We start from the raw sequence: 17,500 nt of genomic DNA, 5'->3' as shown, positions 1-17,500 counted from the left end.
TTTCTCATTCACTAAACGCTACGTAAGTTAACTAGCTTGACAGTCGTCCTGCCTAGCAATTTCCCTTTACTGCTGCCTGTTTTCAAATAGTCTAGCTCACTCAGCCTCCAATAATGAAGTATGTATCCGAGATCAGGACAGTTTATAAATCTAGGTATTCTGAATGGACGAGTACGCTTCGCAATTTACTATGGTTTGGACAAGATATAACGTTTTTGAAGAAGCGACGCCAATCCCGTTGATAGAACGGAACGTTGAGCTCCGTTTAATGGGCCCCATTCGCGCTCAGTTGCAGCCTTCAGGTGAGAACGTTGTGGGCGTGGTTTAACTGTATCGTTGCGTGTCTGGCGTGATTTTATTCGTAAGGTTTGAACTCACAGGCGACCGGACAGCTCAAGACCTGTTCGAGCAGGCCTGAATGTATGTGAGGTGTCTTCGACGTGGCCTGCAGGCTTATCCTCATTCTATGGTTATAAGTCGCAGTAGAAGAATCTTAGTAGGCGAGCACTATGTCAGACATCTTGGTAGATAAAAGATTTTGGAACTAATTCATTGATGTATACAAGTCTATCCCTTGGTGATATAGCTAGGGTTGCCAGATATCCCGAATTTTATCCTTTTGTCCTGTGTCCCAGACCAGGCCCTCGCAGGATGCTCATTGTCCCGCATTTAGTTCATCATAAAAAATATATAAATAAATAGAAAAAAAATATTAACTAATTAAAAACCTTACCTCGTGATATAACGTAAAATGGTGATTCTTTCTTGAAATTACGATGATGATAATATAAATTGAATAACCAAAACATGTTATTAAAGGTTTACTGTGTTTACATAAAGCAGTCAATCGCGTTTGCAAATTATTAAATTGGTCAGCACCAGGTGAGTGCTGACTATTGAGTAGTAACATACTGTGACATTTCATTTTAACCCTCCATACCAAAGTGCCATTACTGCTTGCTACAGCCTACTTTTTTCCTATCTAAAACTAATTGCATGCAGCCCAAGATGTCAAAACGTAAATATAAATTTCGTGATGAATAAACCATCAAGTGGACATTTATCAAACAAGGAATGAACCTATGGTTTATGCCACTACAATTTCAGTATTGAACATGTCGGGAAGAATGATATCACGAGACACATTGATTCGGCAAAGCACACAGAAAGCATTTTCTCCATTTCAAAAGATGATAAAATAAACTTCATGAGCAAGAAAAACACAACAAACTTCATTATCAAGAAAAACTGAAAAATTAGATATTAGCAGCATCGGTAGCCATGGCCTTTCATACTGTTTGTCATCATTCAATTCAAACGATTGTACAAATGTACTACTACCATTATTATTATTATTATTATTATTATTATTATTATTATTATTATTACCTATGCTACAACCCTAGTTGGAAAAGCAAGATGCTATAACTCCAATGGCTCCAAAAGGATAAAGAGCCCAGTGAGGAAAGGGAATAAAGAAAAACTACAATTAGTTTAAGACCAATAACAACCTTAAAATAAATCTTTCATATATAAACTATAATTACTAGAAAATAACAATAGGATAAAAACTTGAAAAAAAAAAAAAAAAAAAAAACAAGAGGAAGAGAAACAAGGTAGAATAGTGTGCCCGTGTGTACCCTCAAGCAGGAGATACCTAACCAAAGATAGTGGAAGAACATGGACAGAGTCTATGGCACTACCCAAGACTAGAGAACAATGGTTTGATTTAGAAAGTTTTGATGTCTTTTCATGAATGTTATTAGATGTACCTCCAACAGATATAATTTTCTTGGATAGTGTTAAAAAACAAAGAAGTATAAATTTATACAACGTGCTTTTTTGCCTGTAGTCAAATATTAAACGCCTCCTTGATCAACAATTGCAGAACAAACGTGATGAATGGATGACCAAGATGTGTCATGAAAGATGGTTTTCCATCCTTCAGCAGTTAGACTTTAAGGAACAGTATTCTAAAATATCAATTTTGTGTGAATATCTTTTCAATATTCCTGGTCATAATGCAAATGTGGTTCTATGATGACTGCTCAATGGGCAGACGAAAGGAATAAGTTAGATGTGTCAAATATAGATGCTATTTTACATTGTAAATGGAATACAGATTGTCTTTGCAAAGAATCTTACAGACATGCTTTCCATATGAGAAAATTTATTTGTTTCAAAAATATTGATTACTACTTTTCCAAATTAGTCTCGTTTTCTTTATTTTCTTTCTTGTAATTTGCATTAAATATTGATTTTCCTACATTTGTTTCTTCATATCCCATTAAAATGCTTGAAATTTTTCGATATGTCTCTAGATTTTTTTATGTTGATCTGTGTGTATATACTATATGTGTATACATTTATATGAATATAAATAGTATAAGCTGAGAATTGCGAGATATCAGAGTATCCCAGATTACTTAGCTTGAAATCTGGTAACCTTAGATATAGCACATATTATGCAAGTGTCTTCCCTCTGTCTATGTGGCGCCACAAGGTCTAAAAGCTTGCGAAATGTAGACTCATCAATTCGTAGATAATCAAATAAATCATGAGGCTCCCATACTAAATGTGACAACAGGTTTGTGTGTGATAGTACTTCTGTTCTTCCTAGCCATTCCTTCATCCAAACCCTTTTCCTCCTTCTCGGCTGCTTACGTTTCTCGTAAGCTACAATACAAAGAGGTAGAATCTGCAGCTCCCTCCCTGATCAACACCTTCTTCGTTGCTGACCGAGAGTAGTCTAACCTAATTTCACTCAGTCGGTCCGGGTCAGTCCTCCTGAGTAATGTATGGGTACAATAAATAATACAATTTCGGTCGTCCGGCCACTGAAGTTACGCCCCAAACCGGAGACCTGCAAGTAGTACCGGTGTGTGAATGGGGCCCCTAAGATGGAAAGCTTATGAGATTGGTCTTGAAATTCTGTCTGTGAAGCATTCTAAAAATTCATTAATGCATTTCAAAATTATGCTTGAAATTTTTTATTTCAAAGGGTTTTAAAGTTTTCATTTACCAATACTTGTTGATTAATTTCAGAGTATCCAAATATTTGTGTATCTTTTTTCACCACCATTGCCTTTACATTAAAGTGTGATTCAATCGTTTAACCATTATAGTCCTAACGAAGAATCACGTAAAAGAAGTGATTGGAACCATATGTCGACACCAAATATTAAATGGAAAAACATAAATGTAATTTTCGTGTTATCCTGAAAAAATAAATAGAGCTCATTTTGTTTGGAGAGATGTTGTCTTTGACTTTTCAACTCAACTAGGATATCGTCAATAGATTTTATACATAAAATAACATGCTCAAGAACCATATACAGTATATGCGTATGTCCTTCATATATATATATATATATATATATATATATATATATATATATATATATATATATATATATATATATACACACAAACACACACATATATATATATATATATATATATATATATATATATATATATATATATATGTATGTATGTATGTATATATATATATATATATATATATATATATATATATATATATATATATACAGTATATATATAGACCTATATATATACATATATATATGTATATGTATATATATATATATATATATATATATATATATATATATATATATATATATATATATATGAAGGACTAGTTCACCCATACTCATTTTATGTAACATACAATGTAAAACTTCGCAAAGTGTGTGCGCATGCGTGCATGAACGTTCGCTCGTATGTACAGTTAATACATGTATGTTACATAATATATACATTTGGATATTATCCAAATGTATGCATGTATATCCTTTAAGCTATACAAAGACACTAATTAAAACAAGAGAACATCTTACGCGTTTCGAACTTATCCCTGCTGTTTGTTCACTTTTATATTCATGCCATTATATTTCACAAGTCAAATATTTCGGAGGAAGTTGAACTTCGTTTGAGGACTCACTCGTGTTTTCCCAGCGTCTGACGCTGTTGTTACAACCCAGGCATTGACGATTGCTTTGAAGCACAGCTGACTGACCTCCGACGTCGTGTGTTTGTCTTCGTTTTCATAATGTAGGCGACAGGATGGTAGACCAAACAGGTAAACAGGGAAAAAATGCAATGTAAATAGAGGTGGATAAATAGATGAGAGAGAGAGAGAGAGAGAGAGAGAGAGAGAGAGAGAGAGAGAGAGAGAGAGAGAGAGAAAGAGTAAATAAGTAACTAAAGAGAGTTAAGAAACAAAGATAGAAATCTTAAGAGAGAGAGAGAGAGAGAGAGAGAGAGAGAGAGAGAGAGAGATCAAGCACACGTTGCACAACCTTTGTACAGACAAACCACATGTTCCATAACTTCTGTACAAATTATCATTACTATTATTACATGCCATTATTACTTGCTAAGCTACAACCCTAGTTGGAAAAGCAGGATGCGGATGCTATAAGCCCAGGGGCTCCAACAGGGAAAATAGCGAGGAAAGGAAACAAGCAAAAATAAAATATTTTAGGATCAGTAACATTAAAATAAATATCGTTTTTATAAACCTTAAATACTTGAACAAAACAAGAGGAAGAGAAATAAGATATAATAGTGTGCCCGAGTGTACTCTCAAGCAAGAGAACTCTAACCCAAGACAGTGGAAGAACATGGTACAGAGGCTATGGCATTACCCAAGAATAGAGAACAAAGGTTTGATTTTGGAGTATCCATCTCCTAGAAGAGCTGCTTGCCATAGCTAAAGAGTCTCTTCTACCCTTACCAAGAGGAAAGTGGCCACTGAACAATGATACTGCAGTAACCCCTTGGGTGAAGAAGATTTGTTTGGTAATCTCAGTGTTTTCAGGTGTATGAGGACAGAGAAGAATATGTAAAGAATATGCTAGAGAATTCGGTGTCTGCGTACGCAAAGGGAAAATGAACCGTAACCAGAGAGAAGGATCCAATGTAGTACTGTCTGGCCGGTCAAAGGACCTCATAAATCTCTAGCGGTAGTTTATCAATCAACCACATGTTCCAGAACTTCTGTAAAAATCTAGCTCATGTTGCCTTACTTCTGGACAAATCAAGAATATGTTGCAAAACATTTTTCCAAATCAAGAACATGTTGCTTAACTTCTATTAAAATCCAGAACATGTTGTATAACTTCTGTACAAGTCATGGACATGGTGCTTAAATTCTGTAGAAACCAAGAAAATGTTGCATAAGTCATGTAAAATCAAAAACATGTTGCATAACTTCTTTCAAATCAAGGAAATGTTGCCTTACTTCTGGACAAATCCAGAACATGTTGCATAACGTTTGTACAAATCAAGAACATGTTGCATAACGTTTGTACAAATCAAGCACATGTTGAATAACATCTGTAAAAATCAGATATATGTTTCATAACCTCTTTACGAATCAGACAGTCATTCTACAGTATAACCTTTATGAAAATCAGACGTCTTCAAGTGATCTAACATAAGATTCATCTATTCCTTGTCTTTGAAGGGCTTTCTTTACTGCTGAGGTTTTGACATAATCAAAAACTTTCTCATAATCTATAAATGGCATGCATAGGGGTTTGTCATAGTCTGTTGATTTTCCCATTATCTGGTCAATTACATGGTTATGATCAGTTGTTGAATACCCACTTCAAAATCCTGCATACTTTCTTGGTTGATTAAATTCCAGCTTTCTATTCGGCTTTATGTAAGAATCACGCAAGCGTTCCAATATTTATTACAGAAATAGACACCCGTCTCATGACTTTTAAAAAGATACCAAACACCATTTTCTTCGGTTCTTGATATGAAAAGACCAACGCCTCTCCGCTAATTCGGAACATCTATGAATAGCCGGACACAAGTTACTAATTTCATTTGTTTTCGCAATATGGTATCACAGTGACTACATTCCTTGACGTCCGATTCACCCTAAATCTAGCAGCGAGTAGATCTCTACTTTTTTCCCCCGAACCCTCTCGACCAGACGGTTCTTCTCCTTTAAGAATAAATTGCCTCTCGGTCAAACACCGCAAAAGAGATTTCTTTACTTAAAACTCTTCTATTGTTCTCGTATGTTTCACAACACATGATCCCCGCCAGAGTCAATATCTGCATTGACTCTGATCCTCGCGATCAGCAAATGATTCGCTGCTTAATGGAAATGTAGTTATGCATTACGGCGATTATCACGCGAGAGTAATGAATGAAATGGATCCGGAAGATCAGGTCGCCGATCATCCCTGAGCATTGCGAATTCGACGCATAGATCTCACTTTCTCGCGATCCAAACGTTGTTTGGGACAAGGCTCGAAGTATTACGAGTTGTTGGGCGAGATAAAAGTATTATCTATGATATTTGGAATTTTGTTTTTATGTTATGACTTGGAAATAACTTAGTTCGTATATGTTTTACCATTACGAACGTTTTATTCTTTGTTTTTGTTATGCAACACTGAAAATCTTAGTAGCTTTATTTTTCTATATACGTCATTCTAATTTTTTCTTCGTATGACTTGGAGAATAATGAGTTTCTATATTTTTCTACCATTGCAAACATTATAAGAATCGTCCTATTGTGGTTTTATTATATAACTGAAAAACATGTTTAATTTATTTCCTATATGCGACATTTTATTTTTTTCTTAGTGTATAGAAAATCTTAGTTGCTATATTTTTTATACTATATATTCTAAATTTCAATAACATACACTGTTTAAAAAGCTGTGATTTTAATCGGGAATTCTCCGTAAAAAATATACTGTACCGTATTTCAGTAAAATACAGGCGACCGTAATTTGACCCTACTTTGTTATTATATTTTACGGCTTGGTGGCCGTAATAGCACTCCTTTATGTCAATGTATCCGTTTTTTATATAGTAAATGCCTGGCAACATTTATTTCAGGATTTTTTCCGTTTTTTTATGCAAATTTTTACAGTGGACCTTTCATTTCCTTAAAGAGCAGGTGTATCGTTTTACTTATGGTAAAGCCATTAAGCTTTTTATAGTAATTTACATTTCCCTTTCTTTGGGTCCGGTTAGGAAAGGAATCAACTTGATCCATTTATCCTTTGCGTTTAAATGAAGGAATTCTAAGATGTTTTTTTTTCTTTAAAGAAAATCTAAACAGGGCTAGCCTGCATACAACAGTTTCTAAACATTTCATCAAGGATTATATTACGTGAAATGGAGATATGACGGATTTCATGAAAGGCCATAAACAAGATTCTGATTGAAGGAATACGAAAAAGATGTTAGGCTTAAATGGTTCCGAATAAGCTGAAGTTCATTAATGTTATTAGGGAAAATAAAAGATGTCGAGGAATTGCAAGATCCAGACTATGGATATCCACAGTGAGTTTTGGAAGAGATTTCCAGTATATATACACACACACATACACACACACACACACACACACACACATATATATATATATATATATATATATATATATATATATATATATACATATATATATATATATATGTGTGTGTGTGTATATATATATATATATATATATATATATATATATATATATATATATATATATATATATGTATATATATATATAAGTAGGGTTGTAGTATAGCAAGTTTTATTAATAATAATAATAATAATAATAATAATAATAATAATAATAATAATAATAATAAACCTCATCATCATCATCATTATTATTATTATTATTATTATTATTATTATTTGCTAAGCTACAACCCTAGTTGGAAAAGCAGGATGCTATAAGCCCAGGGCCTCCAACATGGAAAATAGCCCAGTGAAGAAAGGAAACGAGAAAAAATAAAATATTTCAAGAACACTAAAAACATTGAAATAAACAATTCCTATATAAACTTTAAAACTAACAAAACAACAGGAAGAGAAATTAGATAGAATAGCGTTCCCGAGTGTACCCTCAAGCAAGATAATTCTAACCCAAACCATTGGAAAACAGTGTTACAAGGGATATGGCACTACCCAAGACCAGAGAACAATAGTTTGATTTTGGAGTGTCCTCCTAGAAGAGCTGCTTACCATAGCTAAAGTTTCTTCTACCCTTACCAAGAGGAAAGTGGCCACTGAACAATTACAGTGCAGTGGTTAACCCCTTAGGTGCAGTAGAATTGTTTCGTAATCTCAGTGTTGTCAGGTGTAAGAGGAGAGGAGAATATGTAAAGAATAGGCCAGACTATTTGGCGTATGTGTAGGCAAAGGGAAAATGAACCGTTACCAGAGAGAAGAATCCAATGTAGTACTGTCTGGCCAGTGTCAACGGGTGGCTGGTGCTCTGCCCAACCTACTACACGAATGCAGGATGCTATAAGCCCAATGGCTCCAACAGGAAAAATAGTTCAGTGAGGAAAGGAGGTAAATAAACTATAAGATAAGTAATGACCAATTAAAATAGAGTATCTTAAGAACAGCAGTATTAAAATTAAAACACACGCGCACACGCACACGTGCAAACACATACAGTATATATATTTATATATATACATATATATATACATATATATATATATATATATATATATATATATATATATATATATATATATATATATATATATGTATATATATATATATATATATATATATATATATATATATGTATATGTATATATATATATATATATATATATATATATATATAAAGATATTTAATACATTTATTACGCCCAAAGACATCAAACAAAGTTACATATTAGCAGTTACATACAGTGCATCAGAAATCAACAGAAAAAAAAAATTACGGCATTGAATCATCAGTATATCAGTTACAAAAATAACATATATGAGATCGTATTCCAGTATCACAACAACTGCAACAGACAGTTTAGCAGCCACCAAAGTGTGGATGACAAGTCAAAATTACGTCTAGGTGGTCATCTTTGAGTAAATATTGGCCGGTTTGAAGTAAATTTTGTCCTTGAGGTAACAGATTCCTGACAGTGGGGCAATGAAGGCAGTAGTGTTCAAGGTTATTGGCATTAGCAAGGTTACACAGTTTACATGAGGTGTAGTGTGGTATATCTAGTGTCTGTCCAACCTGCATCACAGGACGATATTCCAAGCTTATCCTTGCACTTACGACATTATGCCTATGCACCATGAGTCCGCGTCGCCGGTACTTGTGACGGCTCTTCAGAAAGTTATCAAGATGTTGTATGGATACACTAGTGCCCCTCTCTGCATCCCTGCGTTGTACTGTACAGACAAAAGCTGCTGAATATATTATATGTTTATGGCAGCGAAGTGAGGGCTCAACATTTCTGTCTTCAAGGTCCAGCGTGCAGGCAGCTTCAGCAAGGCTGTCCACCATGTCATTCCCAGCAAGCCCAATATGGGAGGGCATCCACATGAAGGACATGACAAGTGAGGCATTGTAAGCAGCAGCGAGTTGACACAATATGTCTCGCACAACACGGCCACAGCTGGGTCTAGATGATGTCAGTGCCTGGAGTGCAGATTCGGAGTCACAGATCACCAATCCTTTAACATTTCTTCTAACAGGTAGGGTTACTGCATCCCATATACCTTGAAGTTCGCAATAAGTGGAACTGGATAAGTTTGGCAACCTGCGACCATGCCACCCACCCTCAGGAGATTCTAAAGTGGGGGAGAACATAGCACATGCTGCACTTCCATCTGCCTGTACTGAGTCGTCAACGTAGATGTGGTGTCCTGCAGGAACTGAGATTGACACTTTGGATATTGTTTCCAAAACCAGCTGCTTCTGTAGACTGGTATGGGCATCTTTAGAGGTTGGTGTGAAAGTGACAGCAGGAACAGGGACCCACCATGGTGGCAAATCTTGGATGACTGCTTGCTCAGGTACACCGACATTAAGGTGTCGAAGATTTTCACATACTTCCCCAACTAGGTTATGGCCCCCTGGCCAGAGTTGAGGTCTTGGTGCATCTTCGTCAAGTGATGCTCTGAGGACAGCAGAGAAGTTTGGAGTAAATTGTGGAGAGTGTAGACATTTAACAGCAAACAAAGTTACATTGGCATAAATTCTCTCTATTAATGGAGGTAACAAGAGTTCGGTCTGCATGTTCACTATCCAAGTGGAAGGAGGGCATCCTAGGATAAACCTCATTACTCTATTTTGGAACAGTTCTAGAGGTTGTAACACCTGTCTGGGTAATTGAATTAAAGCAGGAGATAAATAGTCAACAAATGACCTTAGGAAGAGGATATAGAGGGTTTTAGCCACGGGGATAGATATACCTGTGGCCCTGGTGGCAAGCCACTTGATGGGAGTGAAGTGAGGCTCCAGTCGATCAAGAAGGTTTTTCACCATGGGGTGGATTCGTTGTCGTGCAGGTATAGCAGGGGTGATCCTGACTGGTGCACCTAGATATGTATACTGTGTGCAGTGAGGTATAATATTCCCTCCCATAATGAACACTGGCAGGTCTCGAAGATTCCGGGCAGAGAAGATCCTGCTTTTTTTCTGGGGAGAGTATGAGGCCACAGGAGGTACAGGACCTGTAGAAGTCTTGAAGGACACGCTGAAGGTCTCGAGGGGTAGTGGAGTGGATGCAGACATCATCAGCATAGCAGGTTACAGTGGTTCCAGGGATAGCAGGGAGGAGAGACAGTACACGGTGCATAAGAATATTAAAAAGAAATGGGCTCAATACACCGCCCTGAGGTGTGCCAAGCTCAAAATTTCCATAGGAGCTACATGCACCCTTAAAGAAAACACGTGATTTTCTGTTACTGAGATAACCGTTTATCCCCTTCAGAAGGTTTCCTCTGACACCAAATTCGACAAACTGATCAAGAATCATATCCCTGTTGGCTATATCAAAAGCACTTTTGAGGTCAAGGAAGGCAATTACACTGTTGGAGGGCAATAGGGAGTAGAGTTCAGCTAAACAGTGATGAGTACTTCTCTGTGGAAGAAAGCCATACAAATAGGGAGAAAGTTTTTCTTGTAACCGGTACATTAACCTGGTTAGTAATATACGCTCAAACACTTTACTATAACATGAGGTGAGGGAGATAGGCCGGTATTTATCAGTTCCAGGCTTTGGGATAGGAATAATTATGCTAATGGTCCAGGCAGCAAGTACATATCCATGTTGGTAGCAAAGATTATACAACTGTAGAAGAGGATTTCCAGGAACCTTCTGGAGGAGACGAAGCACTTGATAAGTAAGGCCATCATCTCCAGGAGCAGAATTTTTATTCCCCATAACAGCATGTCGCAGCTCATCCTCAGTGATCAGCTCTTTGTCCTCCTCGTCTGATTCCAACAACGCAGCCACCAGACGAAGGTTGCGTAAATTGCTCTGGGAAGAAAGTGCTTCTTGGATTTGTACAGGGAGATTACTGGACCGTGACTGGGTTGACCAAGTAGTGATGAGATCCTGGGCATATGCTTGTGAACTGTGATGAAGTGCACATGTGGTTTTTTCTTGATAGTCTTTTTGATGAGATGCCACATGGTCCCAACGCTTGTCTGGTGGTTAATTAGGTCACTGTATTTATACCATGACTCAGTGTAGACACACTTCTGGAGGGCAACTAAATCATCCCTCGCCTGCTGATATTGAAGTAGATGATTAGGTATCGGTTGTGTCTGAAAGGCAAGGCCAGTATCGGCCGCAACTCTCTCTGCTTGTTTAATGCGTTGATCCAAGGTCCAAGTATGGGCAACAAGATGACTCTTAATGTGAGGTCTGACAATATATAGTTGATAGAAGTCATGGGTAGCTTTTACCAAAGAATTATACAGGTGCTCTGGAGAGTGTTTATCAAAGGTAGGTAGGATAGAGGAGATGTATGAAACGTATGTTGGGCAGTACTTGGGTGGAATGGTGATGCGAGTACGATGATAGGGGTCACATGGATGAGTCTGTATTGCATACTGTAGACATAATGCAACATGGTCAGAAAAGAGCGAGGGAACAGAATGACAGGAGACATGTGATGCCACGAGCCCAGATGTATGGATATGATCAAGAGTGACCCCCCCCCCCCCTCGGATGCGTGTGGCACTGGCACCACCTGTATCCCAACGGGTTAAATGGTAACGATGGATGTAGTTGAGAAGAGGAACTCCACTGCGGTTGGGAATCGGAGAGTCGGGGAGACATCACCTAGATCTGGGTGTCTGGCATTGAAATCACCCATGTAGATCATGCCAAGGTTTGCAGGTGTAGGAAGTGCTGAGAGGTTAATTAAGCCAGGGGCAGAGTAAACATTGCATAATCAAATATGACCATCACCTATCTTAACCTGAAAAAGTTGGAAGGTCATGTTAATACCTGCTGATGAGTGAAGGAGTTGATGAGGGAGAATAGAGTGGATGTAAGTAATAAGACCATTCCTGACATGATGTATATATGAAACATAACCGGAGAGTGTTGGAGCTTCATCAAGGGCATTCCATGAAAGGACATGTAGTTGCATGAGTCTAGCGAAGTTTACCCTTAACGCTGTGAGAGACAGGTCGAGCATGTACCGGAGAAGCAGCACTGTTAGATGGTGCACCAAGTGTAGGAGACTGAGCTGGCAGTAGGCCACTGACCCTTTCAAGATAAGAGGCAACAGTATCTAGCTTCTCAGTAAATGAGGCAACAGAGGTTATGAGAACTTGTTGTGCCTTGACTAGTGTGTCGAGGTTACTTGCAGTGGTAGCCTGCTGAACGATCAAGCTATCGAAGCGTGCATCAATAGCATCAAAGCGTGTCGTTAGTGCTGTGCAGTGCAATTCCAAGGCAGCAACAGCCTTACGAAGTTTTGAAATAACAGCTGTTTCAGGAGGGCATAACGAGGATGTTGACACTGGTTGTGGTGGTGGTGTCAGTGGAAGTGAATGCGTGGCAGCGCGCGACCGTCTGGATCATCCATGCCAAACATTAACTCCTGCTTTACCAAAACGAGGGCATTTCCAATGCACAGTCTCTGGAGTTGATGATGATTCTGACAAGGAGGTGGAAGCATCAGTAACAGGTTTACAGTATGGACAGGCACGTGTGGAATGGGCTGCAGCACACCAGGCATACTTAGGTGAGGAAGACCAATATCGGGAGATATGGCCAGTACCCCAGCAGTTGAAACAGTTGGGCTGATCATCATTCATCCTGCGTAATTCACAAGGAGGGAGGCCAGGGGGGAAGGAAAACTCATAAACAGATGGTGGTGGCTCTAGTAGACTTCATGTGATGACAATGCGATTAATAGGGTTCCCATTTTGAGTAAATCTTCGTGCACAGTATACACCAGGCAGTTCCTTAGCAAGGTTAGGGTCTGCTTCAATAGGGTAACGAGTAATGATATATTTTAAATACTTACGGGGTCTGTCTATTGAATCTTGAATATCCAGGCTTATGGACAGAAATTCACCACCATTCACCCTGCTAATGATGTCCTCACAACTCCTTGCAATATATACAAATTAAGATGTGATAGCAGACATCTTCACCTCTGCCAGCTCCTTATCAAGATTGAAGGTTCCGTTTACTTCAGTCAGCCATCGTAGTTTAGTGTCAGTGCTCAAATTTTTTTTGAAGACCAACCTAACATATTCATCACGGGGAGCAAAAGCTGGGGGAGCAAAAGCTGGGGTAGCAGAGGAAGCACGTTGTGTAGGAGGTTGAGGCAGAGTGACATCACTCTTTTGTCTAGTGAAAAACTCTTGACATTTGGATGTTTTAGCAGCAGGAGACTGTGGAGCACTGCTAGTATCTGACCCATAATCCACTGGGCGCTTCATGGGGGTATTAGCAACCGTACTGGAGGGCTTATGAGAAAGAGATTACGTGAGTGGTGGCCAATGAGTCATATCTACATCCTCATCATCAGTCAGGTGCAGATCATTTTCAACCTTAGAAACAGAGGCTGGTGCGGAGCAATCCATTATTAGTGAAGCCGCAGACTTTTCACGTCACAATAGTGACATCACACATACACTGCGCATGCGCGAACTGAGGCGCCGCCGACCGAGTGGGTATGCCACGTGGTATGAGTTTTTAAATCGTAACTACAGACTAGTATAAAAATCCTATATACACACTGTTGTTACTAAAATGATCACTGAGTCTTACTGTAACTTATATAACATGGTGAAAGGTGTAGTATCACTAGAACTTGCACAAAAACTCATTATATAGAGAGCTCACACAAAGCGTGTTTACAAACCGAGAGCCTCAGTGCTTGTCCTATATAAGAGAGAGAGAGAGAGAGAGAGAGAGAGAGAGAGAGAGAGAGAGAGAGAGAGAGAGAGGGGGGTGTTTGTGTCTGTGTATGTGCGTGCATGAGGCATAGTTGGGAAAGTGCGCGCATGTGTGTGAAAACCCTATCGTCCTTTCCAGTTAATATGGCTCAAGTAGATGTCGTTGGCTTAACGAGGATTATAACATTAGATAACGAAAACGTTCTTTATCATCCCATCATTCATTCATAACCGAAATTAAATCAGGTTTGGGGTCAAGCAGACCTAATCCTCCAGCAGAGGCGGTTAGCCAAATTTAATTAAAGAGAAACTTGAGTATCCAACGAGTCTTCGGCTACTGAACCAAAATACCGATTCTCGTGGCTAATGAGAAATTCCTCCTCTTAAGTTATGCTTTTGATTTTTTTGAGTGTGTAAGATTTCATCGTATCCACGTATTTACTGATCCTGTAATGGCGTGAAGATCAATCATCCTGTATCTCATACTATGCCAATTATTTTAGTGAATTATTCTTTTTTTTTCATACAATGATATACAGGAATGTTTGGGTTGTACAAATCCTCACAGTTGACAATTACCCGTAGAAAAGCCTATGCATATACTTTTATAGGCATATATATATGCCATATATATATATATATATATATATATATATATAGAGAGAGAGAGAGAGAGAGAGAGAGAGAGAGAGAGAGAGAGAGAGAGAGAGAGAGAGAGAGAGCTCTTCTTCTGAGTATGGGTACCTTAACCTGGCGAAAGGGTTTGTAAAATGCCATGATCAGCAAAGTAGTACTAGTCAGAGCCACCCATATTAGGGTGGTTTGCTGTGAGCAATCAGACTACAGTCTCCCACCATCACTAATCCGCAGTGACCAGCGTGGCTAATGGAAATGGTATAACTCCGGACATAACTAAGGTCATGTCTGAGGGCTTTGTCCTGCATTGAACTAGAAAAGGCTGCATTGGCTGCTGTTGTTGTTTTATATATAGAGAAAGATACATAGATAGATATCTGAGTGCTCACGTGTGTGTGATTGGAAACGTGTTTCAGTGTGTGGAGGGACAGAATTCCGGCAGAACTTGTAGTATACCACACAGTAGGCAGTGGCCCAGCATCAAAACCTATGTCAAACAATTTGGTGGCTTTTCAAGTGGTTTTCAAGCAATGAACCACAGAATCGGTTAGCAGTACAATACAATGGGTCTATCATATACCCTACACATGAACACATTCAAGATATCACAAAGGTAGCGGCAGTTTTACATAGTTTATAAGAAATACAAGTTGAGGTCTAATATAAAGGGGTCTCATATGTTGGGGTTGGACCATTCGAAAACTGAAATGAGGTCTCATAGGTTGAAACCCCTGAGGACTGATACTTAGATGTCTGGTATGTAAAGGTTTGAAAGCTTAAGGTCTAGTAAGTCAAGATCTAGTAAACTGAGGACTAATATATTAAAATCTGAAAAACAGAGGTTTCATGCCTCAAAATCTGGTAATTTGGAGCCTCAAAAGTTGATTATTGATAAATCAACGTCTGGTAGGCCGAGACGATGGGACCTGGTGAAGTAAGGTCTAGTAAGCTGAGGTAAGGTGAAATGAGGTATGTTATGTTACGGTGTGATAAAGTGAGATTTGGAACGTTGAGATATGATGAAGTGAGATTTGGCAAGCTGATGGTCTGATGAAGGGAGTTCTGATAAGTTGGGTCTGATAAAGCGGGGTCAGGTAAGCTGAAGGTCTGATGAAGAAAGCCCTGCTAAGTTGGGGTGTAAAGAAATGAGGTCTAGTAAGTTCAGATTTAGGAAGTGAGGTCTGGAAATAGAGGACTAAAGAAGTGAGATCTGGTAAGCTTGAGTTTATGAAGTGTGGTATGGGGAGTAGGCCTCATGAAATGAGATCTAGTATACTGAAATCTGATAAAATATGGTCTAGTCAGTTGAGATCTAATAAAGTGAGGTCTTGTAAGCTGAAGGTTTGATGTATAAAGTTCTGATAAGCTGAGATCTAATGAAGTAAGGTTTGGTAAGTTGAGCTCTGATGAAGTGAGGTCTGGTTAGTTGAGCTCTGATGAAGTGAGGTCTGGTTAGTTGAGCTCTGATGAAGTGAGGTTTGGTAAGATGAGCTCTGATAAAGTGAGGTCTGGTAAGATGAGCTCTGATGAAGTGAGGTATGGTAAGTTGAGATCTGATAAATGATAATTTGACATCTGATGAATGGCAAATTGAGATCTGAAGAAGTGAGGTCTGGTAAGATGATCTCTGATGAAGTGAGGTTTAGTAAGTTGAGCTATGATGAAGGGAGGTCTATTAAGTTAAAGTCTGATGAAGTGATGTCTGGTACGTTGAGATCAGAGGAAGTGATGTCTGGTAAGTTAAGATCTGACAAAGTGAGGTCTGGTATATTTAGATTTGATGAAGTGAGATTTGGTAAGTAGAGATCTGATAAAGTAAGGTCTGGTATGTTGAGATCTGATGAAGTGAGACCTGATAAGTTGAGATCTGGTAAGTTGAAATCTGGTAATTCAAGGTCATGCAAGAAGTGATGTCAGGAAAGTTTAACACATGAACTGAGATCATCTGAATTTTGTTCTGATAAATCTAGGTCGGATATATTGAGGTCTGATAAGTTACGGTCTACTAAGTTGAGATATCACTACACTATCGGTGCTTTTGGGATGTTATCTATATCTGTATACTAACTTTATCATTCATTCATCAATAGTATTTTCATCCCTCTTTAATGTGAGACAGAATTTTTTTTTGAATCAGTTAGTTTGTGGATTCATTAATTTATTTGTACTTCAAAAGATACATATAGTTTTAAAACCTTATCATCGTCAATGGTACAGTGATAACATTATAAATATAGAAAAGTATCCATTTTCAAGTTTGCATCTTAAAACCTATATTATTATTATTATTATTATTATTATTATTATTATTATTATTATTATTATTATTATTATCATTATTATTATTATTATACTGCCACTAACACCATGGAAAGAATAGTACATGTAAAGGCCGAAAATATTTATATCATATCAGTACCAAAGAAAAGGGAAAATACTCAGTTAGGAAAAGAAATATTAAATCAAAGGAAACAGATAATAACAAACCAACAGAAAGCGAGAAAAAGCAAATACTTTTCCTATTCGTTGTGAGAAAATTTATAAGTTATTATTAATACAGTATAGCATTGCTTTCTCTCTCTCTCTCTCTCTCTCTCTCTCTCTCTCTCTCTCTCTCTCTCTCTCTCTGGACTGTAGCTGAACAGAAAGCAATAAAAAGCACATACTTCCCCTAATCGTTGCGA

The 17,500-nt window shown here is 37.9% G+C and overlaps 2 protein-coding genes across 4 annotated transcripts in view; both read right to left on the bottom strand.

Moving 5' to 3' along the window:
- Positions 1-17,500, bottom strand: part of LOC137622917 (uncharacterized) — a 436,226-nt gene that overhangs the window by 395,351 nt on the left and 23,375 nt on the right. The window lies entirely within an intron of this gene.
- LOC137623417 (uncharacterized) lies at positions 8,826-11,890 on the bottom strand. The gene is made up of 4 exons (XM_068354250.1): positions 11,809-11,890; positions 11,074-11,462; positions 10,719-10,893; positions 8,826-9,814 (listed from the first exon to the last, which is right to left on the bottom strand). The coding sequence occupies exons 1-4, from the start codon at positions 11,888-11,890 to the stop codon at positions 8,826-8,828; spliced, it is 1,635 nt and encodes a 544-aa protein (XP_068210351.1).

Source organism: Palaemon carinicauda, chromosome 30 (genome assembly GCF_036898095.1).
Source record: "Palaemon carinicauda isolate YSFRI2023 chromosome 30, ASM3689809v2, whole genome shotgun sequence".
Taxonomy (NCBI): Eukaryota; Metazoa; Arthropoda; class Malacostraca; order Decapoda; family Palaemonidae; genus Palaemon; species Palaemon carinicauda.
The sequence above is the reverse complement of the archived record's forward strand: the minus strand, read 5'-3'. Positions and strand labels throughout refer to the sequence as shown.

Coding starts and splice junctions, on each gene's coding strand:
- LOC137623417 (XM_068354250.1), bottom strand. CDS start 11,890: ATGTTGCATTATGTCTACAGTATGCAATACAGACTCATCCATGTGACC. Junction 11,463..11,808: donor CGCATCACCATTCCACCCAA/GTACTGCCCAAC, acceptor ATTAACCACCAG/ACAAGCGTTGGGACCATGTG. Junction 10,894..11,073: donor TTTGCTACCAACATGGATAT/GTACTTGCTGCC, acceptor TTTCTTCCACAG/AGAAGTACTCATCACTGTTT.